This window comes from Corythoichthys intestinalis, chromosome 12 (genome assembly GCF_030265065.1).
Source record: "Corythoichthys intestinalis isolate RoL2023-P3 chromosome 12, ASM3026506v1, whole genome shotgun sequence".
Classification (NCBI taxonomy): domain Eukaryota; kingdom Metazoa; phylum Chordata; class Actinopteri; order Syngnathiformes; family Syngnathidae; genus Corythoichthys; species Corythoichthys intestinalis.
The window spans coordinates 24,622,113-24,647,802 of record NC_080406.1 but is presented as its reverse complement, the minus strand read 5'-3'; the positions used below and the strand labels follow the sequence as shown (position 1 = coordinate 24,647,802).

At 40.1% G+C, this 25,690-nt stretch overlaps 1 protein-coding gene across 3 annotated transcripts in view; it reads right to left on the bottom strand.

Annotated features, from left to right (window-relative positions):
• The window catches only part of dync1i2a (dynein, cytoplasmic 1, intermediate chain 2a), a 31,716-nt gene extending 8,363 nt beyond the window's left edge, over window positions 1-23,353 (bottom strand). For 2 of the 3 annotated variants that reach the window (XM_057852068.1, XM_057852067.1), the window contains exons 1-10: window positions 23,211-23,353; window positions 20,375-20,492; window positions 15,239-15,353; window positions 13,888-13,975; window positions 12,226-12,285; window positions 11,857-11,972; window positions 2,847-2,930; window positions 1,924-2,086; window positions 1,739-1,838; window positions 635-760 (exon numbers count right to left, since the gene is read on the bottom strand). In XM_057852068.1, the coding sequence (XP_057708051.1) occupies window positions 635-760; window positions 1,739-1,838; window positions 1,924-2,086; window positions 2,847-2,930; window positions 11,857-11,972; window positions 12,226-12,285; window positions 13,888-13,975; window positions 15,239-15,353; window positions 20,375-20,482 (960 nt within the window). In that variant the 5' untranslated portion in view covers window positions 20,483-20,492; window positions 23,211-23,353. The remainder of the gene's footprint in view (window positions 1-634; window positions 761-1,738; window positions 1,839-1,923; window positions 2,087-2,846; window positions 2,931-11,856; window positions 11,973-12,225; window positions 12,286-13,887; window positions 13,976-15,238; window positions 15,354-20,374; window positions 20,493-23,210) is intronic. The other variant, XM_057852069.1, reaches the window with a different exon arrangement.
• Window positions 23,354-25,690: the final 2,337 nt, after the last annotated feature.

The following is a 25,690-nucleotide window of genomic DNA, read 5'->3' as shown; positions in this document are numbered from 1 at the left end:
AAATGGAAACATGCTACACATATAAACCGGGACGTGCAATTTAATGTTATGTTCTTTGAGCCGTGCGTACAAGTCAAATTGTATGAATATGAGCTTTGCTGGGTAAAAATATGATCGAATGGAACCTCATTCCAAAAAGACTGAGGCATCAAGATATTTGTGTTCACACTTCTGTGCAGTTGCATTCGTCTGAGCCTGCGACCACATCCGCTTTGCAGGCAACCAACATGTGGTTCTGCTCAACCCTTCATACAGGAGTAGCCTCGAGGCAGGCAGCATAATGAGTTTGGACAGCTTCGGGAGCGTTGTTGAAGTTCTCTCCCGCGTGGTCTTCGGAACATTGTGGTCGTTGTTTGGATGCATAGGACAAACCACAGCCCCTCCACACACTCTTAAGCTTTGCATAATTTTCGGATTCCATTCAAGGACTGCGCCATAGGCTCTTTTCCGGTACCCAGAGAGCACGTGTGCGAGTATAGATGTGGTGGAGGTGGATGCCAAGATACTGAACTCACACTGTGGATTAAGGCGGGAGGTGGAGGGGCCAGGGTTGTCGTCATGACTACCCTCTTGTCGTGTGGCAAACCCAATGTGTGGTTGAGGGGGATGGAGGCGATTAAAGTGCTTTTAATACCTGACAGTGGAAGACGTACTCCGGTGTGGTCTTCTTGTACTTCATGTTCCACACTAAGGCAACACCGTCCGGCTCGTGAGGAGCGTCCATGTTGTTGTTGTAGGAAGCAACCAGAAGTTCAGGATACTAAAGAATTACATCAGTCAAAACAAAGAGCAGTTGGATGATGGAGAGGTGACATGGCCCCCGTATGGAAGCCTACTCTGAATAGTGTATATGAATGCCCCCAAGAGAATTAGTTTCCTCAAGATTTATGTTGTTTTTTTTAAATACACCCTATTTTTTAGGAAGATCTGGTCAGGTTGACTTAACATTACCTGCACTTTTAGAACTCAAAATCAAAGCTAGCTAAGCTGACTCAGATAGTGTGGCTCTTTTAAAACAGAAGAATTACATTATTTGCCAGGGGTCGAGTGATGTAAATAAACCATTAATATTTTGATAGCTTAAATAATGAATGTGAACTGTAGTTTGGATGTGCAATTACAAGCAAAGAAGAACAGAAGGGCATGGATTTCCCACTGGGCAGGTAAATACTATGAACAACAGCTGACATTCAATCAGTGTCACAAGTCATTGCAGAATCATGCATGAAATAACTCTGGATGCTAAAGGAAACAAATCATTACGGTCTGTGACCAAGTGACAATTTGGGAGGGACATTACACTCATTCCTGTGGGACTTGCGGCTCAAAGTAAATTCTGTCAAACTCAAGCTATGTAATCATAAAGCATTATGGCCTGGTAAAGTTAAGTTGTTTCAACAGCCAATTAGTAACTTTGTACAAAATACACCACTACGGTTTATGGAAAGAAAGTAATGTAATACCACATGAACAAATGTTTCTAGACAATGCTTAACTATTAAAGAGTTAGGATACAAAAGTTCCCACTTAGTTTTAGTCTGGATACGCTTGATACAGAAGAACTTGGTAACTTTAGGATGAACCACAACGTAGACTGTGATCTAGGTCACCCTGTCCAATATCATCGTTTAAAACTGCAAAGAGGATAAAAACTCCCTATTTCTGTGTACTCTAGGTTCCTGTAGGAGTATTGGCAAAGTGCCTTCTTGTAAATTGCAAAAATGTGTGAAAAAGAGACCTGGGGTGACCAGTCCAGGCATGTGACGACACGGTGTTTGGACCAGCGTTCATCTGTGAATTGTCTATTGAGTGAAAGTTTTGCTCCACCTGGGATTTCACTGTGAAAGAAAGAAGACAGCAAAAGTGCCCATTAAATTCTATTTAAAGAGAAATGTGTACAAACGTTTGTGATTAAATTATTACCCCTCCTTCTCCTCTAGGTCACGACCACTATAGTCGAAAAAAAGGTCCACATGCTCTGACAGAGCCCGCTCGATGATGCGAGTGCTGTGGTCGAAAAAATGTACAAACTCCTCTGAGTGCAAAATCTGGAGTTTCTCTTCCTCCGTCAGCTCGTGAAGGGTCACTGTGCGTGGGAACAACTCGGTGAAAAATGACATGCACAGAAACAGGGCAACACAATACTGTATATAACAATAACATTCAGCCCTTATAAAGCTAAGTAGACAGACAAACCCAATATATTTTACTGAATGTCATACTAATTCTACAACATTTAATATTTGCAAAGAGGTATAAATTTGGCTTTGTGTCCTTGGAGATGTAGTTCACAGTCAGGTAGAACCGATATCTACAGTTACAGCAAGAGGCTTCTGGAAATTGCATCCAAGGATAAATCAAAACTTTGTAACTCATTCTTTTATTGATATATTGCTTTTTTTTTTAATTCCTCAAGAAATTACACAAAAAGGCAGTGTTTTAGGTGTGCTCTCAAATTATCCACCAATAAATGCCAATAGAACTATCACATGCTTCCAAAGACATGACATCATCATCAAGGCTTTTCCAAATTGTATAAAAGCATAGTAACATACAGATTTGCATTTGAAGGGGAAAAATTGTCTTTGGCATTTAGAAAATGTTTTTCGTTACCTAGTCGATTTCAAATGATTGTAATTTTTCCATATAATGTTTGTAATTTGGTTTCTACTGTAAAAACATGAACAAAATGCTAGTTGACAAATTTGTCAAATAACCTGCACGTTCTCATCTTCTAAATATCTTGTAAATGCCTTACTGTTTACAGCGCTCACCTACTGCATCTTATTAGATTGTGATTGATGTGTCAAACAACTACGCATCAATAATATATACAGTATATGTACCTCCTTCATCCTCTTTGATGTCAGGTTTCTCAGTCTGAACCTCAACTACAGGCTGTGGTACAGCAACTTCTTCTTCTTCCTCATCTGCAAATAAGAAACCGAACATTAAGTAAGATTTCTACAGACCGTATATTATTAAAGAGATGGACAACACCTTGATCATGTGCATCCCGCCGGATATGTTGTCTATTAAAGTGAAAAGAATTTGCTTTTTCGATGTGTAGTACTAGAAAAAAAACGAAAAATAAATGCCAATATTTCCCAGAATTAAGCAAAATACCTGTTGTCAGACATGTTTAAATGCTAGTACTATTTTAGCCAGTCAAATGCGAGTATCCCAGATTGTCCCGCCTACTCATCACACATTGGCTAACAACTGTAGTATGTGCGTCTACCGAAGAAACAAGCGTAAATCATAGACTTCATAATGGTATTGACAGGTCAGATTGGTCATGCGCTGCGCCTCGCATTCCAGTAGGGGGCCGCCCAAATCAAGATGAGCTATTCTCAAACAAGCACGCAGTGATCTAACACCGGATTTCTGTTGAAAAAGTAGGATAGCTGTACCGCATACAAACAGGAAGGATTGTCTCAGGAGTCATTTGTTCGAGGATTCAAGGTAATTATATTTTTCGTACCATGCATGCATTTTGAAACGTTTTGAAAAAAATCGATGAGAGAAATTAGCCGCTACTGCATTGAGATCATAGTCCGCAATGTTTACGTAAAATAAATTCTGACTGCACGTTTTTTGTTTCCGTTTAACCGAGAATCGAGACGATTTATTATTTATAATCGATTTATTCACAAGAATTTTCATCGAAGAAGCTCTGTTTACATAAGGCGGCACAGACTAGCATTGTAGCCCGACATAAAATAAATGCTAACTGCACGTTTTTTGTTTTTGTTTTGCTTTTAACCAACAATTGAGACTGTTTTACATCCATTTCTATAAAGACTTCGGGGATTTAAGCATTTATTCACAAGAATTTTCACCAGAAAAGCTCGGTTTACATAAGGCGGCGCTAGCTACATTCACTAACAGACTGGCATTGTACTTCGACATATTTACGTAAAATAAATGCTAACTACACAGTTTTTTTTGTTTTTTTTCTTTTAATCAAGAATCGAGACTGTTTTACGTCCATATCTACTGTATTAATAATTTGGGGATTTAAGCATTTATTCACAAGAATTTTCACCGGAAAAGCTCAGTTTACATAAGGCGGCCGCTAGCTATTTACTAACAGACTAGCATTGTACTTTGACATTTTCACGTGAAATAAATGCTAACTGCATGTTTTTTTTCTTTTAACCAAGAATCGAGACTGTTTTACGTCCATATCTATAAAGAATTCAGGGATTTAAGCATTTATTCACAAGTATTTTTAACGAAAAAGCTCTTTGTCAGGGATTCCACTCTGTCAGTTTTGACGGCCTCGCCAACAATGCAGGCCCCCTATTTATCGGCCCGGGGCCCTGTCAATACATTATAAAGTCTATGCGTTAATGGACCGCGGAAGTGAAGCGAGCTTCATCAGAGTCTCAGACAGAGATTGGTGAAATTTGTGACATATTGAACAGGTACAGAAACTATTACGAATGTGTGCATATTTTCTTGCTACTTTTTCCCCTGCTTTGAGTGTATCAGCATTTATGTGCTGTATCGCACGTGGTGTGACTGCCATTGTGTTTATCACACAATGGCTGTGCGATTTATATAATTTGCATAGCCGTTTTTCCACATGAAGCTCATTTATACGAGGTATTATTACTTTACGTTGTATAAATGTTGCATCTTTTATCCATTCAAAATGATTACATACAAACACGTGCCTCAAAAGAACAAAGGCTGACACCTATTTTAAACCGTCTTCCACATCCCCTATTCTGTTCGTTCAATGCAAGCTTCTCCTAGTGATTATGGCCACTGCAAAAAGACTTTTGTATCAGATTTTGCATCTCTGCCTTACATTTGTTAGGTTTGTCAAGCACGATGTCGCCTTTTCAAAGAGATGCTGTCTCAAAAGCAGGGAGGTTGTCATTTGTGTTAAATGGACACAGCACAGCGGGCGTCTTGTTGTCACAGGCAGCCCAGTTTTTCCCAGCTGTTAATGAGACTCAAGCCATTCAAAGGCGAGTGTAGTTGTCAGTGTAGCCGTTTGCACTGTGTCCAAGAGACTGGTTGGCCCCTTCTGAAGGCAACAGGGCAACAGGGCAGAGGGGGCCGAGCAGGTGCCCGGGTTTGTCTCATTGGTCCGGCCAGATGACTGCATGGTGCAAAGGCAGATGGTGATGTCGGGATTGTCTAGTGCTCTTCAGAGGTGGCATGGGGATGGGCACAGTGGTTTTCCGCACGGCTGCTCCGAGACAAGCATTCCCCCGCCCCTGAAGGGCAAGCCTGTGTAATTACCATCCAAGCAGGAGGTCCTGAAACTTCTATTCAAGCTCAGATAATGTACAACAAACTACAGGCAAGACCAGCTGGCAAACTGCACATTGCTTGTACCTTAAAGCTGGTGGAAGGTTCTTTCAAATCACATCTCGTAAGGACAGTATGCAGACCATGGTTTGAATGTTAAAAAAAAAAAAAAAAAAGCTAAAAAAAAGTGGGTGGAGAGGCAAGGTGACTGCTGTTTCATGCAAGCATTTATCTTGGTTTTATGGCTTATGTAAGACAACAGCACTGCATGGTAAGTTTTCTTCCCACTGCGATAATCTAAATGATAATGTCATCTGTCACTTTGCTCCAGAAGTGATTTATCCTCTTTTCAGATGGAAGAAGAGGTTTAGGGGAGAACAGTATTGGGCGCACTGATGAGTTTACTGGTTTGAAGACACGTGCCATTTCAGTGTACGGCCATACGCTTTGCAACCAACAGAGGAAGGTTAAAATCTTTTCTTTCAAGGGCCTCAATCAGGCTTAAAGGAAAACAGTAATCACTGTCTTTCAGCCGGACCGGGCTGCACTCGTCTGCCTTTCCCTGGCGAGGCAGCCTGAGCAATCAACCTGCCAGGCATTAGGAGCGGATAGACAATCTGAAAATAAAGGGTATAATGCACCTGCCATCCAAAATGGCCATTTTGAGAAAAGCTAGTGATCCTGGTGACCCCGCTGGGGATGTGTAGGGGGGAGTATAAAGCGCAGCATAGGTGGGTGGCTAAGGAAAGCGGGAGGGGCTGGGGGGGAGGGGGTTACATTTAACAGAATTCACCCGGATCATCGATGTCCTATATACTGACACCTCGAAAAGAGGACCCTATTATGGCTTTTGCACCACTTAAGAAATAAAAGCTTTTGGGGGAACAAGTGCAAAAGGTGGGCTTCGAGGGGGGTTGTAGGATAATGATTGGCCTTACCCCCTTGTACAACATATTAAGGCAAACACAGCAAGTGATGTAAAAGAATAAGACTAAATGACCTTTGCTCTGAGCTGCAGGTGTCTTCCTCTTCCTCGGAGTCTACATGGCAAAAAAAGTCTGAAAGCAGCACATGCAAACCACTTTGCAAAGACCGCAGGCTTTTACTTGGCTACCTTTGCCATCCAGTCTAATCACTGAAGCACACAGTGGGGAAGATCATTTCTTGTTTCCAGAAATAAGAGGCTTTGAACACCACTTTCTTATAATCGACAAATCTGTGATTAACACTTGCAACTGGAACATCTCAACATTTACAGATCACAGCGAGCCACTGCAAATTTCAGAAAACTGGCAGTTGGTAGAATAATGACACTTGCATAAAAATACCTTTTATTAGGACTTGGAGCATCATTGAGTTAAGTGGCAAAATGGTTGTATTGATGTCTGTCAAATGGACTACATGATCTTAATGCAGCTATTAATGACTTCCAAGTACACAAAATGGATAAATATCTATTAAATCTACAAAGTGAACAGAAGAAAATAGTGACCTTAGTTGTTCAAAAACCAAACATACCTAAGTGTGGCTTAACTGGGCTTACTTTGTGCAATTGTTCTTTTAAAGTTGGAAGTAAAAATTTAATTTAGGGCCAAGGCCATTGATTGATTATGTTCTAAGTTCATATATTCAGCTGCTGAAAAAAGGCTTATATCGAGCATGTTAATTAATGAAAACGTAATTATGTGCAGTGAGGGTGCACCACTGATTGGTAAATCATAACCACGTGGCAAAGTGAGTGCGTACTCGCACTCTTCATACAATAGGTATTTAATATTAAGTACATAAAAGCCAACTAAACTCTCAAGTGGCACTTCAGATGAAAAGACCACTACAGGCTTTTGTGTTTTGAAGTTGTGACCTACCTCAAAATCGACAGTGATTAAAACAATCCTATTCCATTAAAAACTGGATTTGCTAAAACTGCTGTACATACTTATAAAAAAAAAAAAAAAAAGACAAGCCTTTTGGAACACTGCACCAGTCCGACCACCCCATTACCACCACACCCTCCAGCAATACATCTAAGTCTGTAATCATTACAGCCTCTTGTTAAAGAGTGCATCCTGAGTCAGCCTTTTACTAATCACTAGTGCACACTGGAAACGACATAAAAGAGTAATTTATCGAAATTAATAGTTGCTGAATTTTTTATATTTGAAAGAGATGAAATGGCACTCATTAAAAAACAAACTTTATATTCGCCAAACTGGAAATCAAATACTTAAATTCTTGTTAAGTAGAGTATCCTCCGAGTTTCACAGGGTTTGTAACAACCACGCCAAACACCAATGATTAATAAAATATTGAAGTAAATAAAACGGCTTCAAAATCAGGAAAAATTATGCAGTTTTCAACTCTCTTGAACAACGAGTGTGTCCACTCTGCCATCTGCACATTGCAATTGCACTGGACAACAGCTGATTTGAACAAAGGTGCTCAAATTCTTAAAAAGCAGATTAAAGGCAATTTACGCCAGGTTCCAAAGTGTCAAAAAAAGATATCATTACCATATTTTTCAGACTATAAGTCGCAGTTATTTTTTTCATAGTTTGGCTGGGGGTGCGACTTATACTCAGGAGCGACTTGGTAAACTCGTTAGCATGTTCTTTATGCTATAGTTATCTGAATATCTCTTAATAGCTATGTTACGTTAACATACCGGCCACGTTCGCATTTGGTTGTTCATGCATAATGTACCATTGTCATACTTTACACTTATTAAGCATGTTGTTCTCTATTGTATTTTTAATTTAAATTGCCTTCCAAGATGACATATCTGTTCTATGGGTTGGATCTGATCCAGTAAATTTCCCCCCAAAATGCGACTTATACTCCGGTGCGACTTACATATGGTTTTTTCCTCTTTGTTGGGCATTTTATGGCTAGTGCGACTTATACTCAGGTGCGACTTATAGTCCGAAACATAAGGTACTTTTTCCCCCCGATCTCGATCATTGTGATTTTTTTAAAAACTTGATTTTTGTTTAAAGTTTTCAAAAATCTAAAACAATTTAGACTAGAGATTAGTTCATTGCCACCAACAGTGAGGTATCAAATCCTTTTCAAGTGGAATGGCTAGCAGTGAGTAGTCATGTTTCACTGCCATTGACGGCAATAGACGTCCAATCCAGTTTGACTCGATCGCTGCCATGCACTCACATTTAAAATGGATTGGATGTCTATCGCTGTCAATGGAAGCCAATGAGTTAACATATGAAGTAAATATTTAACACCATAAAAAGTTGACTCAGTTTGACTATTGTCACGCAAATTTCTGCAAGCCTTCCTCCCAACGGGTCATTTTCATAATTCCAAGTCATGACAGTCTTCAGAATAATGCTCGGCTCAACGTTAGGTCATTTTATATATTTTCAATTGTTGTTCAAGTGAAACAGGAGCAGGAAAACATTGACTGATTGGCTGTTGTCACGCACATTTCTACTACATTTGATAGAAGAAATATGCTTGTCTGATCACCAACCTATAATTTTTCACGATCAACATTTGCGATCAAATCCCTAGTCACAAGGCACTTTTTAATCCCCCACCCCCAGCACATATAAATCTGGAATGTGACAAATAATTTACCACACCTCCACAACTGAATATTATAACCACTTACAATAGTTTTTGTCTGTCAATTTTCAGCATTTTTCGTCAAACATGCATTTAAAGAATCTCTCAAGTCACTATACAAAGCTGGCTAAAAGTAATGGCACCCCTGCAATTCTGTCAGATAATGCTCAATTTCTCCCAGAAAATGATTGCAATTACAAATGCTTTGGTAGTAATATCTTCATTTATTTTTCCTGCAATGAAAAAACACAAAAGTGAATGGGGAAAAAAAAAAAAAAAATCATTATCATTTTACACAAAACTCCAAAAATGGGCCGGACATAAGTATTGGCGCCTTTTGAAAACTCTTGTGATGCTTCTCTAATTTGTGTAATTAACAGTAACTGTTACATACCTTTGGCACATAACAGGTGGTGGCAATAACTAAATCACACTTGCAGCCAGTTAAAATGGATTAAATTGGACTCAACCACTGTCCTGTGTCCTTGTGTGTACCACATTAACCCTAAACCCTAACCCTAACCCATTAAGCATGGAGAAAAGAAGGAAGACCAAAGAACTGTCTGAGGACTTGAGAAGAGAAATTGTGAGGAAGCATGGGCAATCTCAAGGCTACAAGTCCATCTCCAAAGACCTGAATGTTCCTGGGTCTACCGTGCGCAGTGTCATTAATGTGTAAAGCCCATGGCACTGTGGCTAACCTCCCTAAATGTGGACAGAAAAGAAAAATTGACGAAAGATTTCAATGAAAGATTGTTCTTTATCTACCATCCGCACATCGACTAACATCCAAACAAGTTCAAGCTGTCCTGCAGACCGAGGGTACAAAAGTGTTAACCCGTACTATCCGTCGGCGTCTGAATGAAACGGGACTCTATGGTAGGATACCTAGGAAGACCCCACTTCTGACCCAGAGACATAAAAAAAACAGGCTGGAGTTTGCCAAAACTTACCAGAGAAAGCCAAAAATGTATTGGAGGAATGTTCTCTGGTCAGATGAGAGAAAATTACAGGGGAAAAAATGAGGCCTTCAAAGAAAAGAACACGGTCCCCACAGTCAAACATGGTTCAAGTGAAAGAAAACGTTGAATGATGGGCTGTTGTCATGCACATTTCCAATACATTTGATAGAAGAAATATGCCCGTCTGATTACCAACCTATAATTTTTCACGATCAACATTCCCGATCAAATAATTCCCCATCCGTAGTCACAACCAAGGCACTTTTTAATCCTCCCACTCCCCCATACACAAATAAATCTGGAATGTGACAAATAATTTACCACATCTCCACAACCGAACACTATAACCACATAGTATTTGTCAATTTTCAGCATTTTTCCTTCAAACACGCATTTAAAAAATCCCTCAATTCACTATATGTCTGTGATTTAGCTAGCTTGGTCCCAACATTGTGTGGCCACTATTACATTACTTGTACAAATGCTCTCCCTTGACAGTTTCTAGGTTATGTTTCACTCCTAAACTGTGACTTTCTCAAAACTGCGTTGCAATAAGACAGTTTACACTTCACATGTGCAGGGAACCTCCTTTAGTGTGCCACCGCCCGCTGACCTTGAGAGTGCCGCCTTGTCATGTCACCTCCTTTTGACAACATGATAAATCGCTCAATCAGAAAACCTGCCTGATGCTACACTGCACATTGAAATGCACAGAGGGGAGTGAGCAAGTGGCAAGGGGGATGCGGGCCTCATAAGCGATGGCATGAAAATGCACAGTGTCACTGAATGTGTTTTGTTATCTGTGGCGAAGGGAGAAGACAGGGAAGCTTAGGACTTGATGAAATGATTACATAGTGGCGGCAAGGCAAAACAGGTTTTGTGCTGAACAGCTGGAAGAGCCCATCGTTGTTTAACAGTTTTACAATGCTCATAAACAGTCCAGAGTAAAAGGCAATGTGAATCCTTCAATAGTTCATCCGAAAAATATGAAGAACTACATCACACAATTTCAATCTTTTTCTACCCTTGACCCAAAAGCCACAGATGACGTGCACACTGTTTAAACTCATAAGCAAGCTTTCAACGATGCTGAAAAGGATGTGTTCAATGATGCAAGTGAATGAAGCAGACAGCAAAAATGACAGCCGTGCACTATTGTTAATTTAAAAGACCTGTGGACATCTCAGAGGAGGAATGGGGAAAAAAAAATAATATTCAGGAAGTCAGATGAGAATGCCCTTCACTATCTGCTATTATAAAGACCAGTCAACTGCATATTTAATTCTACGTGTCAACAAGTAGACAGTCGAGAATTCTCGATTTTCAGTATAAAAACAAATACTTTGCGAACAGCCAAGCTTCGGAGGCAGTTAAGTTAATGATTGTCCTCGCCAAATTTCTCCATTTTCCCAACATCCCAGTGCTCACTCTCACAATCACTTACAGAACACACTTGTACAGTCATTTGCAATGGATTATTATGTGTCTTCTCTTTGTTTTTGTTTTTTAAATAAATTGAACACTCTAAATTGTCCGTAGGTATGAGTGTGTGCGTGAATGGTTGTATGTCTCCTTGTGCGCTGCGTTTGGCTGGCAACCAGTTCAGGGTGTCCCCTGCCTACTGCCCGTAGTTAGCTGGGATAGGCTCCAGCACCTCCGCGACCCTCGTGAGGAACAAGCGGCATGGAAAATGAATGAATGAATGTGGAATACAATGCTTGAGTTATACAAGCAATATGTTACAATAAGCTATTTGCAATTAAATGTAGTTGGCTGGATAAGACTAAGGGTAGTTATAGATAACTTGAAGATGTACAATATTGGCATTTGTACCTATTTATACAGTACTACTCAGAAAATCTGAATATCCTTTCAGATCCGCAATCTTCCCCATGTCTAAACTCTTCTGAGCCAACCTAAGATTGACTGAGCTTTTTACAGTATTCTAATTTTCTGAGTTTATGGCTTTAATGAGCTGAAAATCTTATTCAGCAAAGTTTTCCCCACATTTAGTGTTTTTCACAAGTTGTGTACTTTCACACATTACCTTCTTTTAGCTGTGTCACAACAGGTGTCTGGGTCTCTTTTGTATACGACACAGTCTCGCGTGGGGGGAAATCCACCTGTGTGACTTTGGCCATCCCCAGCTTTGAAGCTGCCCGCCTAAAAGCAGAACACCATTTAAACACAACACAAAACACATCAACAGGAAAAAAAAAACTATCTCACCTCCTTATCAGAGAAATCTCTAATGGAATGGCAGGCTTCACAGATTAGCTTTAAGCCAAATTTAGAAAGATCAAATCTCACAAACATGCACAACTTAACTTGATTGAGTGATGAAAAGTACACAATCATGCCATAGATTGAGAGAAGGGAAAATGACCAGGAAAGGAGAGAAGAGAGTGTCCAGTACCCCAGCTCAAAATCAGAGTGAAGTTGTAGAGTGGACGGGTCAGAGTCCCAGTGTAGTGTCCTGGTTAGTGTCACAGCAACGAGCCAGCATTAGTGAAAGACACAAGCCAGCACAAACCAGGAGAGTAAATACAGTTAGCATCATAGTGCTCAACATGCACATAAACAAGAGAGCATCGGGTGGGCACAGTTTTTTTTTTTTTTAATTACTGAGAAAAAAAACAAGACAAATCACCGAGAAATTAGATATTTTGTAATGTTCAAGTATGAATTTATACTAATGCAATAGTATAGTGGTAATTAAATAGTTAATTGAGCATTGAGCAAAAAGTTTGTTCTTCATTCTGGTTCAGTTATGCAACTTGTGTATGTGTAGTTCTTTCTCAGTGACAGACAACAATATTTAGATAATCAAATAAACAAAAACTTATACCGATGATTGAGATGTTGAACACTATTATTTCATTAATAAAATAAAAATAAAATAATTCTAAGTGTAACCTGGCAACATCCTCAGCATTCATTTTCCTTCATGCATGTCTTTACACTAATCCCTCATAATAGTTCAACTTAAAAAATACTCTAATTTTTCTCCTAATTACTACATCTCACATTTTTCCACTTATTACTGAGGCCCTATCCCTATTTTTTTTAAGAATAGAAGCTTAATCAGAGATCATGCAGTTAAACATACCAGTAAATGTCACCTTCCAATAACATTGATTTAGCGTGATAAGAGAAGTTCAAGAATTCTTTTTTTTCTCAGATATTTGTTTGACAAAGGGAATTTGCAAAATAAAAAAGATTAAAGGAAAAAAGTTAAAAGATATGGAAGGAGGATACAGGTTGACCCCTCCACCCTCCATCCCACACACAAGTTTGTGTAGGTGTTTGACAACAAGCCCAAGAAGTGCGTCATACTCTTGAGCGCAGAAAAGCTGAATACAGCTGGGAACTGCCTGTGTTTGTGTTGCCAAATTATTTTCCCTAGCAGACACGAATACAAGAGGGGGTTGGGAGTTGTAATCTGAACATTTTCATCTTGCTTTAAAATTCAATTACACTTCCTCTCTGATTGACAAGTGAGGTGTGAAAGTGCTCACACACATGTTGGGGGCATCAACACACACACAAAAAAAAAAAAAAAAAAAAAAAAAAAAAAAAAAAAAAAAAGGCATCAATCCACAAGAGAGCTTTCAAATGTGTGACAATGTGTTAATGTGCAGCCAAGACTGTGTCACACCAAAGGCAAAGAGAGTTGTGTAGAAAGGCAGGAGGCCCAACTGGTTCGTCGAGCCTCGGGTAGAAAACATGACCTCCATGTGTGTAGGAAATGGCCTTGCCGGTGAGGGAAGTGAGTCAACGCGTTGGAGGGGGGACTGCTCTCTTGGCCTGATGGGACATTTGGGGGAGCTTGAATTTCAGCCTAGGGAAGGAGCTCTAATTAGGGGTTAAGAAGTCCCCCAGGCATCACAACAGCCTGCTGTTTTATTGTTAACTCAGGATCACGCTAAATCAACGGCACATAAATCAAATAAACAAGCACTTGGCTGGAATCAACTTTTCATCTATTACTGTAATTCATGACATTGCTCCTTCTACTGCACCATTTTGTACTGCAGGACAGAGTCATGCTCTTTTATTTTAGACTTTGATTGTGTACCTTGGTCCCACGGCTCCATCTGAGTCCTGACTCCCTGTCTCACTTAAGGTATCAGCCGATTTGGCAGTTGGAGACATGGGAGGGGGAACTATAGAGACAAAAGTACAATAAAACATTTTCAGTAAAATCTTATGACACTGCTGCAAAGGAAAAATAAAGCTACAGTAGCCCTGCCATCCCTTTTTTTTTTTTTTTCAGAACACCTCCCACATTTTGAAAGTACTACTGAGCACAAAGAGTAATAATCTGCGTAAACTGTTCTTAAACATAAATACTGTCGTACCAAAATTAATTCTAAACAAGACTTCAATCTCTGTGTGTGTATCTCGTTGCTAAACTAAGGATTTCTAAAAAAGCATTGAAATAACAAGTTTGGTTTAATAGATCTCTTCTGCCACCTACTGTTCGCAAAGTGAACCTGTTTTAAATAAAAACAATACAGAAATTTTACAGAGGACCTCAGCTATCATGCAGAAAAAAATTACCTCATTTCAGTTTTATGCATTGACTTATGTCCAAAAATTATTGCGTGAGTATTATGAGCAATGATACATGATCAGAGGTGCGAGTGGAAGTCATGGGTATCATAAGAATAAGTCATGACTTTCTGCATGTACTAATTGAGGCCCATATTTCACACTGAATAGGTAAACTGAGAGATTATCATCATTTTTATTTTCTGGGTAAATACTGGTCTACAGTATGTATGTATGATTCTGATTGCATTGAAATATGTCGTTACAATAAATGACACGACAAACCATTCAAAAATAAAAAAATAATCTGGCAAAACATCAGTTGGAGTATAGAGTCGTTTCAAGTGAAGAAACTTCAGGAGTAGTTAAAGTGAAAAACCCTACCCAACGGTTATATTTTTTCAACTATGAAGAAGTCTAGGGCAAACGTAAAGGTTGCATTTCATTTTATATGGCTAATAAGACAGTTCCTGCAAAGGTAGGGGCAGTTGGTTGTAAAACTAACTCATTAACTCAATTCTATTTCATTGTACTTTATTTACATTAATACATTTCATAGTCCTGCTTTATTAAGTAACATTTATCTTAGTTGTTGCAGTTTATAATTTCTAACATACAATAAACACATGATTACAGGTGTGATTTAATATCGTTTTATGTTATGAAAATGCATGTACCAGTAATATGTAGTTCTTTTTTTTTTTTCGTAATACAATATAATACTGACACCAAAGATCATTTTGGTCACCGTAGAGACTGATGTCAAAGTTTCCGTTACCGTTCTACACATAAACCCAGTTATCAGTCAAAAGATATTAATGACAGAGACTGCTAAACGAGAATGACATGTAGTATCGCTTGTAAGCTGTGCTTACCAACAGAAACATCTGAGGCTATGCCAAAACTTTGCAGCAGGGCATCAGCTTCACTCCGTTTCTTCTCCAAGTCAGACTCTTCATGGTGAACAGCAGTATCTTTCAGTAGTTCTGCCTTCATAGAGTAATAAAGATGACACCAATAAAAACGCTAAGAGAAAATAAAAGTGTAAATTACAAAATTTAATGTAATGCCCTTCCTCTCCCCCCTAGTTGACATCCGGTAATTTTCGGACTATAAGCCGCTACTTTTACCCCCTCATTTTGAATCCTGTGGCTTATAGTCCAGTGCGGCTTATTTGTTGATTTATTTGGGTTAATAAGTAACACTTTGACAGCGGCGTCATAAGACTGCCTTAAGACCATCATAATTATGACATGACAATGCTTATGACAGATGTCATTAAGTGTCATGTGGCAATAATGTCACTATGGGGCAGTTTACATGGCGACTCTGCGACACGAAGACGCAATGACTGTGTTGCAGAGTGGCCTCGCATGCATATGGTATCGGCGAAGATGAAAAATTCTGAATCCTGCCTCCAAAGTGGAAGAATCCGATTGCGGGGGATTGAGGGGGGGCTTCCTCGTCATGCATATCAAAGGCTCCCGCGGCGCGAGACCGCGCCGATAACGTCAGCACTCGCACCCGTCACATTGGGCGTGCGCAGCGGTGCTACTAAACATTAAAAACAGCAAATATGGCGGAATGTCGGCTTTAATTTACTGTTTTAATAATATTTCTAAATTAAATATGTTGAATATTTCCATTTTTGTGCCTTTTTGAACAAAAGAAAAATGCCATTGCTTCGAGTGGGCGGGCATATTTTTTTCCGGGCTGAGGGAGCTTGGTGGGGTCAAAGTGCATCACTCTCTGTCGCCCTGTAAATCTGCACTGCCCGCTAGGGCCTGGCATGAATACTACTGTAATTTCCCGAATATAAGGCGCACCCGTGTATAATGCGCACCCCACATTTACTTGTAAAATCTGGGGAAAATGATTGTACCCGTTTATAACGCGCACCCTAATTTTAGCACCAATAAATAGAAGAATACAAGAAAACAGAGCTAGTGTACAGATACAGAGATGTCATTTTACTGACTGGTGAAACACAGCACAAGCATAGCACATTGGTAGTTCAAAACATTACCGTAAACTGACAATATTTACGCTAATAATATGATTTGACAACTTCTCCAACTTACCAGAATCTAGGAGAAAACAAAACAGATGTGACTTTTCTTTTAAAGGCTGCTGTATAACTTGCTCGTTTCCTCATGATGAATAAATGTTTCTTCCATGGATTGATACGGTAAAATGAAAGTGAGAACGTAAGTCGGAAATCCGTGAGAGGTCATCGCTGTCAACACGACAGTAACAAAAGGAATCTATTGTTATTTGGGTTTGAGTTTCCCGAGGGACCGATATAGTTGACGGACACAGGAAGTGTGTGTCCTTACATTTGTTATGGTCTGAATTGCGGAGCTGCAATAAACGTCGACTCAAATGAGTTCAAGAAACTAAATTCTGTGCTTTATGAAGAGTGAAAAAAGCAGAATTTAACACAGACGAAATCATTTGCCCGATTAGAGTGAAGTATTACCGAAAAAAAATGGTGACGTCACGTACCGTAATGGTCGGCAACGGGTCGCCGCATACGTTTCTTCAACACAACGTGGCCGTGTCAATGAAAAAAAATCGGTTTATATATATATGTAATACATATATATTTCTGTTTCCATCCATGTACCCGTTTATAATGCGCACCATGAGTTTACAAGTTGATTTTGGGGGGAAAAAGTGCGCGTTATATTCGGGAAATTACGGTATATCGTTTTCATGCGGCATTGCGACATTGTTCGAATGGAGACGGGCCCATATAAATGCAAATTAGAAATTGTTCGTATTCTCAGAGAGTCACCATGTAAACGGCCCCGAACTCCAGCTCGGCACAAAATGACATCTGTCTTAAGCATTCATTAATGCTCATGACAGTGTCATGTCATACAGTAAGTATGATGATCTTACGACAGTCTTATGGCACCACTGTCAAATACAGTGTTACCAAATAACATGACTAGCAATTAATGTAACAACTGGAACAGTAACTGAAGACATAATCAGCAAAGAACATGAATTTTAATTGTTATTTACATCTGTAGTGCAGCAATGATTGCTAGGAGGCATGTTGGACGACAACAGTGCTGACTGCAGGTGGCAGCAGGTGACTGTCTCCCCCAAGGGAACAGTGGTGGCCAAATTAAGCTTTCTGAAGCAATGAAGCTTTGCAGCCAATTGGTTCAAAGTTTCATGGTGGTTCATTTGGTCTTATGACAATCTTATGATGCCGTTGTCAAATAAAATGTTACCGGTTAATATCTTTTGGTGTAAATATCCCATAATACAGTGAGGACAGCTGCAGCTTATAGTCCGGTGCAGTTATCTATGAACAAATGCCGTCTTCGTGTCAAATTTAGTGGGTTGCGGCTTACAATCAGGTGCGCCTCTTAGTCCGAAAATTACGGTAGTAAATAAAGCTGTAACTAGTATTTGTATGAGACCGATAAGCATCACATAATCAAGCGAGTCTGTATCCTTTGAAAGGAATATCAGACAACTTGCACTATGACACCTGTGAGCTCTTATACATTGCTGAAAAAAATGCATGATATGTCACCTTGAATGCATTTTCTATACTTACGGTCACATGCCATAGATGGTATGATGCCGTGTTTGCCTTTTTTCTCATTTATCTTGTCTTTTAAGAACTTGACAAGGTTTTACAGAGCATGACAAAGCTGGTAAGATGAAGGTGGAAATGTAAATTCCTGTCACAATTATATTACATTCTCTTGACAAAACAAGATCTGCCTTATGCTCACACTATGCAATGTATCCTGAATGGGTTAAATACACTAAAGTAGGGCTGCAGCTATCGACTATTTTGGTAGTCGATTAATCGATGAACTACTTAGTTCGAATAATCGGATAAGAGACAGAAAATTTTAAATACAGTGCCTTGCAAAAGTATTCGGCCCTCTTGAATCTTGCAACCTTTCGCCACATTTCAGGCTTCAAACATAAAGATATGAAATTTAATTTTTTTGTCAAGAATCAACAACAAGTGGGACACAATCGTGAAGTGGAACAACATTTATTGGAAAATTTAAACTTTTTTAACAAATAAAAAACTGAAAAGTGGGGCGTGCAATATTATTCGGCCCCTTTACTTTCAGTGCAGCAAACTCACTCCAGAAGTTCAGTGAGGATCTCTGAATGATCCAATGTTGTCCTAAATGACCGATGATGATAAATAGAATCCACGTGTGTGTAATCAAGTCTCCGTATAAATGCACCTGCTCTGTGATAGTCTCAGGGTTCTGTTTAAAGTGCAGAGAGCATTATGAAAACCAAGGAACACACCAGGCAGGTCTGAGATACTGTTGTGGAGACGTTTAAAGCCGGATTTGGATACAAAAAGATTTCCCAAGCTTTAAACATCTCAAGGAGCACTGTGCAAGCCATCATATTGAAATTGAAGGAGCATCAGACCACTGCAAATCTACCAAGACCCGGCCGTTCTTCCAAACTTTCTTCTCAAACAAGGAGAAAACTGATCAGAGATGCAGCCAAGAGGCCCATGATCACTCTGGATGAACTGCAGAGATCTACAGCTGAGGTGGGAGAGTCTGTCCATAGGACAACAATCAGTCGTACACTGCACAAATCTGGCCTTTATGGAAGAGTGGCAAGAAGAAAGCCATTTCTCAAAGATATCCATAAAAAGTCTCGTTTAAAGTTTGCCACAAGCCACCTGGGAGACACACCAAACATGTGGAAGAAGGTGCTTTGGTCAGATTGAAAATTGAACTTTTTGGCCACAATGCAAAACGATACGTTTGGCGTAAAAGCAACACAGCTCATCACCCTGAACACACCATCCCCACTGTCAAACATGGTGGTGGCAGCATCATGGTTTGGGCCTGCTTTTCTTCAGCAGGGACAGGGAAGATGGTTAAAATTGACGGGAAGATGGATGCAGCCAAATACAGGAACATTCTGGAAGAAAACCTGTTGGTATCTGCACAAGACCTGAGACTGGGACGGAGATTTATCTTCCAACAGGACAATGATCCAAAACATAAAGCCAAATCTACAATGGAATGGTTAAAAAATAAACGTATCCAGGTGTTAGAATGGCCAAGTCAAAGTCCAGACCTGAATCCAATCGAGAATCTGTGGAAAGAGCTGAAGACTGCTGTTCACAAACACTCTCCATCCAACCTCACTGAGCTCGAGCTGTTTTGCAAGGAAGAATGGGCAAGAATGTCAGTCTCTCGATGTGCAAAACTGATAGAAACATACCCCAAGCGACTTGCAGCTGTAATTGGAGCAAAAGGTGGCGCTACAAAGTGTTAACGCAAGGGGGCCGAATAATATTGCACGCCCCACTTTTCAGTTTTTTATTTGTTAAAAAAGTTTAAATTATCCAATAAATTTTGTTCCACTTCACGATTGTGTCCCACTTGTTGTTGATTCTTGACAAAAAATTAAAATTTTATATCTTTATGTTTGAAGCCTGAAATGTGGCGAAAGGTTGCAAGGTTCAAGGGGGCCGAATACTTTTGCAAGGCACTGTACCTGAGCTCAGCCTCAAACGGTATAATAAATCAATAGATAAATAAATGAGGATCTATGTACAACAAAAGAACAATTGGCTAACTTACATAGTAAAAGTTCGCTAGCTTAAATGCTATAAAATGCTAACGTTTTTTGTTTTTACCATGCTCTTAACAAATGGTTCAAACACATATACCCACAAAAAAACGGCTAAATATACCAATAAAATAAATTACAAGTGCATTTAAAAAAAAAATGAGCTCAAACAAAAACTTGGCTTATGTTGGTCTTAACAGGGAGCAGCTGGATTCAGCCACATGAAATGAGGCAGACTAGAGGGCAGTATATCCACCCAATTCAATACAACTATAAATGCAAACACTTTCAAAACAAACCATTACAACGCCACATTAATTAAACGAATACTCGAAGAAGCAAAATTTAATTCGAGTCTTTTTTTCTAATCGAATACTCGAGTTAATCGTTGCAGCACTACACCAAAGATGAAAACATACCTCCTTCTTTTTGCGTTCCTCCTCCTTCCTTTTCTTTTCCTCTCTGATTTGAGCCAAGCGTTGCTTCTTCCTTTCTAGCTCTGCTTTGAGTTCACTTTTTTCCGACATGTTGCTACAGCTGTGAAAGACGGAAAATGTGTTTTATTAATAGCAAAACAGACATGCTCGCCGATACAGAACCACTCATTCCTGCAGTTCCACATAATGACTGTCCTTTGAACACAGGTACAGATAGGATAAAATGACACCTTAATGTTTTATCAATGAGTGTATACTTGGCATAGGTTTAAATTAGCAGAGCAAACCAGATAATTTGGTTGCATGACTAATAGTGGGAAAACGTGAGAATCTTCTTTGTATGATGTAGTATAGTATTACTGTACAAAGTACTGAACAATCACAATTTTGGAAATGTATCAAATGATGCCTCATAAAGAATCTTTTCATTAAAAAAAAAAAAAAAATCATCAATTTGATTCCGCTCATTAGATTGATGTTCCTAAACTTGTTAATGAACTCGGGAATGTCTAAAGACAGTTGTGATTAAAGTCCCCACCCTGTTATAACAGGCAACTAAAGTCTGCCCCCTATTTGTCTACAAATGTCCAGTAGGGTGTCCCAGGCCCCCTATATAAAATCACATATTAACAGATTCGGACTCGCACACCCCTTCATTGTATTCCACTTGCTAAAAGAACCGAGCACACGAAATTTCACTCCCATAGCTGGTTGCTAAGGCTTCCCTCATTGACATTCCTACTGGACTGGCAGTGGTTAACGTGTCGGTCTCGCACTCTTCTGACTAATGATCGCCTCCCAGACCAATTGTCTACCTTGCACAATTCACATTGGACAAGGTGTTACATGCACTGGTGCAATACAACTGAAGTGCAATACAACTGGATAGTAGCAATACAACTGAAGACAGGGAAGTGACAGCTGCACTACTGGAAGCTGGCCTTGTCAGCCGTGGGGAATTGGCGGCGGTGATGTTCGACAACCTGAAAGATGAGCTGCCGCTCGTCTTCGTCCTTCATCAGGCACTGGTTGAAGTCGGTCGCCAGCTTCACCGCTCGCTCGGCAACATAATGCACCGACTTCAGCTCGGACACGACAACTGGAACTTCCCGCAGATCCGCGACCATAGCTGGGAGAGGCAGCTTCAGGCAGTGGAGCAGGTTCTGCTACCTCCGGGTGATGAAGTCGCCCAGGTCAGCCCTCTTGAGTGTAAGGGTCCTCCTTCCTTCCAGCCGCTGCAGTTCCTTCCCTTTCTCCCCTAGCCTCGTAGAGGTTGTGCAGCATCTTGGCCTTCTCCTTTTCCTCGGTCTTCGTTGAAAACATCGCCAGGGGGGCCAAGTCCTCGCTCATGTACCAGAGATGCCCACGGAACTTCTTGAGAGCAGCCGAGCCGACTTCACTGTCAACAGCTGTGTATCTGTCCAGCTCCTCACACATCTCCAGGTCGTTGACAGGTGCTTCGACGGTCACTGGAGCTTCGAGCCACCGCTTGAGGTAGACCATCTCTGCGAACACGTTGATCTTGCGCAGAGCTCTTGCTTCATGTGGAGTGAGTTGGAACTGCTTCCGGAAGATGTAGATTTTCAGCGAGTAGATGCCTTTGGCCATCCATCGAGCCCGGTGGTACGCCCCAGGCTGGTTGAAGCGGTCAACTTCTGTCCCTGGGCCCGTGAGGAAGAAGCAGACGAGGAGGAGGAACTGGCGGTAGTCATCCCTGTGGTGGGTGGTCTCCAGCTGGCTGTCGATAAACCCCACGACTTCGTCCTTCTTGAGACGCACCCACTCGGCGAGGTTGTCGTTCGGATCGTCGTCAAAGGGAAATGCCTTCGAGTGGTCCAAAAAATTCCATTCTGCTTTGAAGCGGACAAACAGGGAAATATAAGGGCCAGAGGATTGGAAGAAGAGGTCGAAGACAGCTGCGATGACCAGTTCCATGCTTTGATAGTTTGAAAGTGCGATTTTCTCCAAGTAAAGTCACATTCAATCAGAAAAAGACTTGCTTAAACCACCTCCCATGTGGTAAGCTTCCCAAATCCGATGAGTTTTTCAAAATCGGTGATATTTTGGGGGGAAATCCCCCCCCTTCGAGTTTCAGATAGCTTTTCTGGATCGGCCACTGTCAACACCAGGTCAGGCAACACCGCATACATTCTATGCATGTGAGTGCAAATGGACAGTTGAAAACAGATCAGGATGACACCCCTACCCGGCTGGCCCCTGTATACGGCATAGCAGACATTACATGTGCTCTGAGGGACCCCTAAATATTAAGCGATCATTGTGAATTTTTTCTCACATTACTTTGGCAAGAAGTGGAATGCATTGAGAGGGTGTGCGAGATTAGTTTCCTGGATTTACTTTTTTGGGACACCCTAATGTCCAGTTTTTAACTTATTAGACATACCCACAATCACATAAAATAATCCGCTTTCAGAGAAAAGTTTGACAGTTTTAATTCAGCTTCCGCTTCATTTGTGTCGATCAGTGTAGCCTTCAGTGCGACGACCATTGATTTACCAATGAACACGTGCAAAATCATATAACGTATTAGAATGTTTAGGTGTGTGCTCAAATCAAACATACAGTATGGTAAATAGACGAACTACAAATCTCTTGCGAGATCAGATGTCGCGGTGTACCATTGATAAAGCAATTAGCTACACCAGCTAGCATAATTCCACAAGCCTGTCATGCGCTCGCAGCTTAATGACAAGCGACTGAAGGTAACGCATAGCCAATGTAAAGTATTATAAAGAACATATATATAAAACGCGTGTGCTACTACAACTCAAGTAGAGCCTCATGATAGAATTCAAACCTTTATCTCAGTTTCGTCCCGGGTTGTCTTTAGCAAAAAAAAAAAAAAACCTCAAAACAAACGAGCGTCCAGTCAACTACGGCTCCCGCGGAGGGACAAAACAGGCGTTAGGCTCTCAACCAGTTAGGAAATAATCACCTTATTTTGATACCTCAAAATCGATTTTTTAAAAACTGCCCCTAAATTACAAGAATTTGAAATTTTATATAGGGGGCCCTTTAAGCAAAAATCATCAAAAACTGTTGGTTGGTATATGGAAGTGCGCTCAAACTTGTTTAAAGGGCCACAAACGGATATGCCAGATGAATGAAAAGTTACTTTTTAATTTATCATTCGTTTTTGTAAGACTTATAGGTCATGTTAAAACGAAAAAAAAAAAAAGACCAGGTGAAGTGAATTTAAAAATATTTTCCATTAATATAATTATCTATCAGGATAAATTGGGTGTAAAAGTTATGCAATCACAGCCAAAGCTAAAGCTTTGGAGACGTTGAATAGTGACCCCAAGCAACCTACTAATCTACTGGAACTTGGCTGCAGATGAAGAGTTTCTGGGGTGGACATCACGTTAACCGAAAATACTTCAAACTTTGAGAATCTCTGACCTGAGGAAGCCATTAGCAATTCTAAAATATAAGAATACCGATGAACTGGAGTCTTTGTCCAAAAGAAATTGGTCAAGATACCTGTAGATTGCAGCAACAAACTTATTAAGATATGAATGAACGAATGATTTATTTTGGACATCAGGAAATACAAACAATTTAGGCAAAAACATTTTTAAAAATAAATCTGACAAAACCAATGATAATACTTGAGATAAGCAATGATATTTAAGACAATTATAATATCAGAATTTATTTATTATGTCCAAAAAAAGAGTAAGATGAAGCATTTGCTTATTAAAACATACCCCCCTTTTCTATTCCGCAATTATAAAAGTCCGCCCTATTTCAGTAGTCCTCATATCAACAAAGAAATAACCATATACATAAGATGCAAGAGAAAAAAAATAATAAAAAGTACCAGCCGATAACAGATATGTGAAAACCCCCTGTAATTAAAGCCCTTCCTCTTTCCTATACCCCTACAATACCATGTGCTTGTACCACTTCTTAAACTGGGTCATGCTTGGAAATTGCCTGAGCCCCTCATCTAGCAAATTCAACAGCCTCACGCCACAAATATAAACACAAAAACTTTTTAACGTAGTCCGTACCCTCTGATGCTGTAAGTGAAGCTCCCCCCTCAAACTGTAATGACCTCTGTTAAAAAACAATTTCTGTATATTGCCAGGAAGTGACCTGTGTATAGCCTTGTACCCAGAGGTGAAAGTGGGCCAGAACGGTCAAGAACGCAGTTCCGGTAAAAGATTCAGGGCCGGAACACAGTTCCGGTATAAGATTCAGGGCCAGAATGCTGTTCCGGTACACGGTGCTTTGATTCCAAAAATATGACAGCAACTGTCAAAACGCTATGTTAAAAAAAAAAAAAAAATGCTAAGCTGCCACACATGCATTTCATCTCCAAGAGGAAAACAATCTACCAACATCAGATTTACATACACAAGTGTTAAGTGTTTGAGCATATTTCATTGTCAACTCTCACCGAAATAGTTAGTGGCATGAAACCCACTAACTGTCCATTAGACGTAATACCAGCTAGCCTTCTAAAGGAAGTCTTTAGTTGCCTTGGATCAAGTCTGCTGTCCCTCATAAACACCTCTCTCAGTTCCGGTTCTGTCCCAGCTGCCTTCAAACAGGCTGTAGTCAGACCCCCTCTTAAAAAACCCCATCTCGACTCCTCTGTGCTGTCCAATTTTAGACCTGTCTCCCACTTGTCTTTCCTTTCCAAAGTTTTAGAAAAAGTTGTTTTTATTCAATTGCAAACCTTCTTAGAGACGAATTCCACCCTTGACAAGTTCCAATCAGGTTTTAGGTCCAGACACAGCACTGAGTCAGCATTGTTAAAAGTTCATAACGACATTGCTCTTTCTGTGGATAATGGAAACCCGGCTATCCTTGTTTTACTGGACCTCACAGCAGCATTCGATACAGTTGACCATTCAGTCCTTGTATCTCGTTTAGAACATTTCGTAGGTATCCGTGGTAACGCTTTAAAATGGTTTAAATCGTATTTACAACATAGAACATTCTCGGTAATGATTGGGGAATTTTCCTCCTCACAATCTTCTCTGTCTTGCGGGGTACCGCAAGGCTCTATTTTAGGGCCTGTTCTTTTTGCGCTTTATCTCCTACCTTTAGGATCAATTATAAAAAAACATAATATCACTTTTCATTTTTATGCTGATGACCTACAGCTTTATCTGCCCCTGAGACCTAACAAAAAAACTGCTCTTGCTAAATTGATGGAGTGCATATCTGATGTGAAGCAGTGGCTTGCACAAAACTTTTTACACCTTAACGAGAGCAAAACTGAATTTATTACTTTTGGCACACCTTCCATGATGAAAGCCCTTG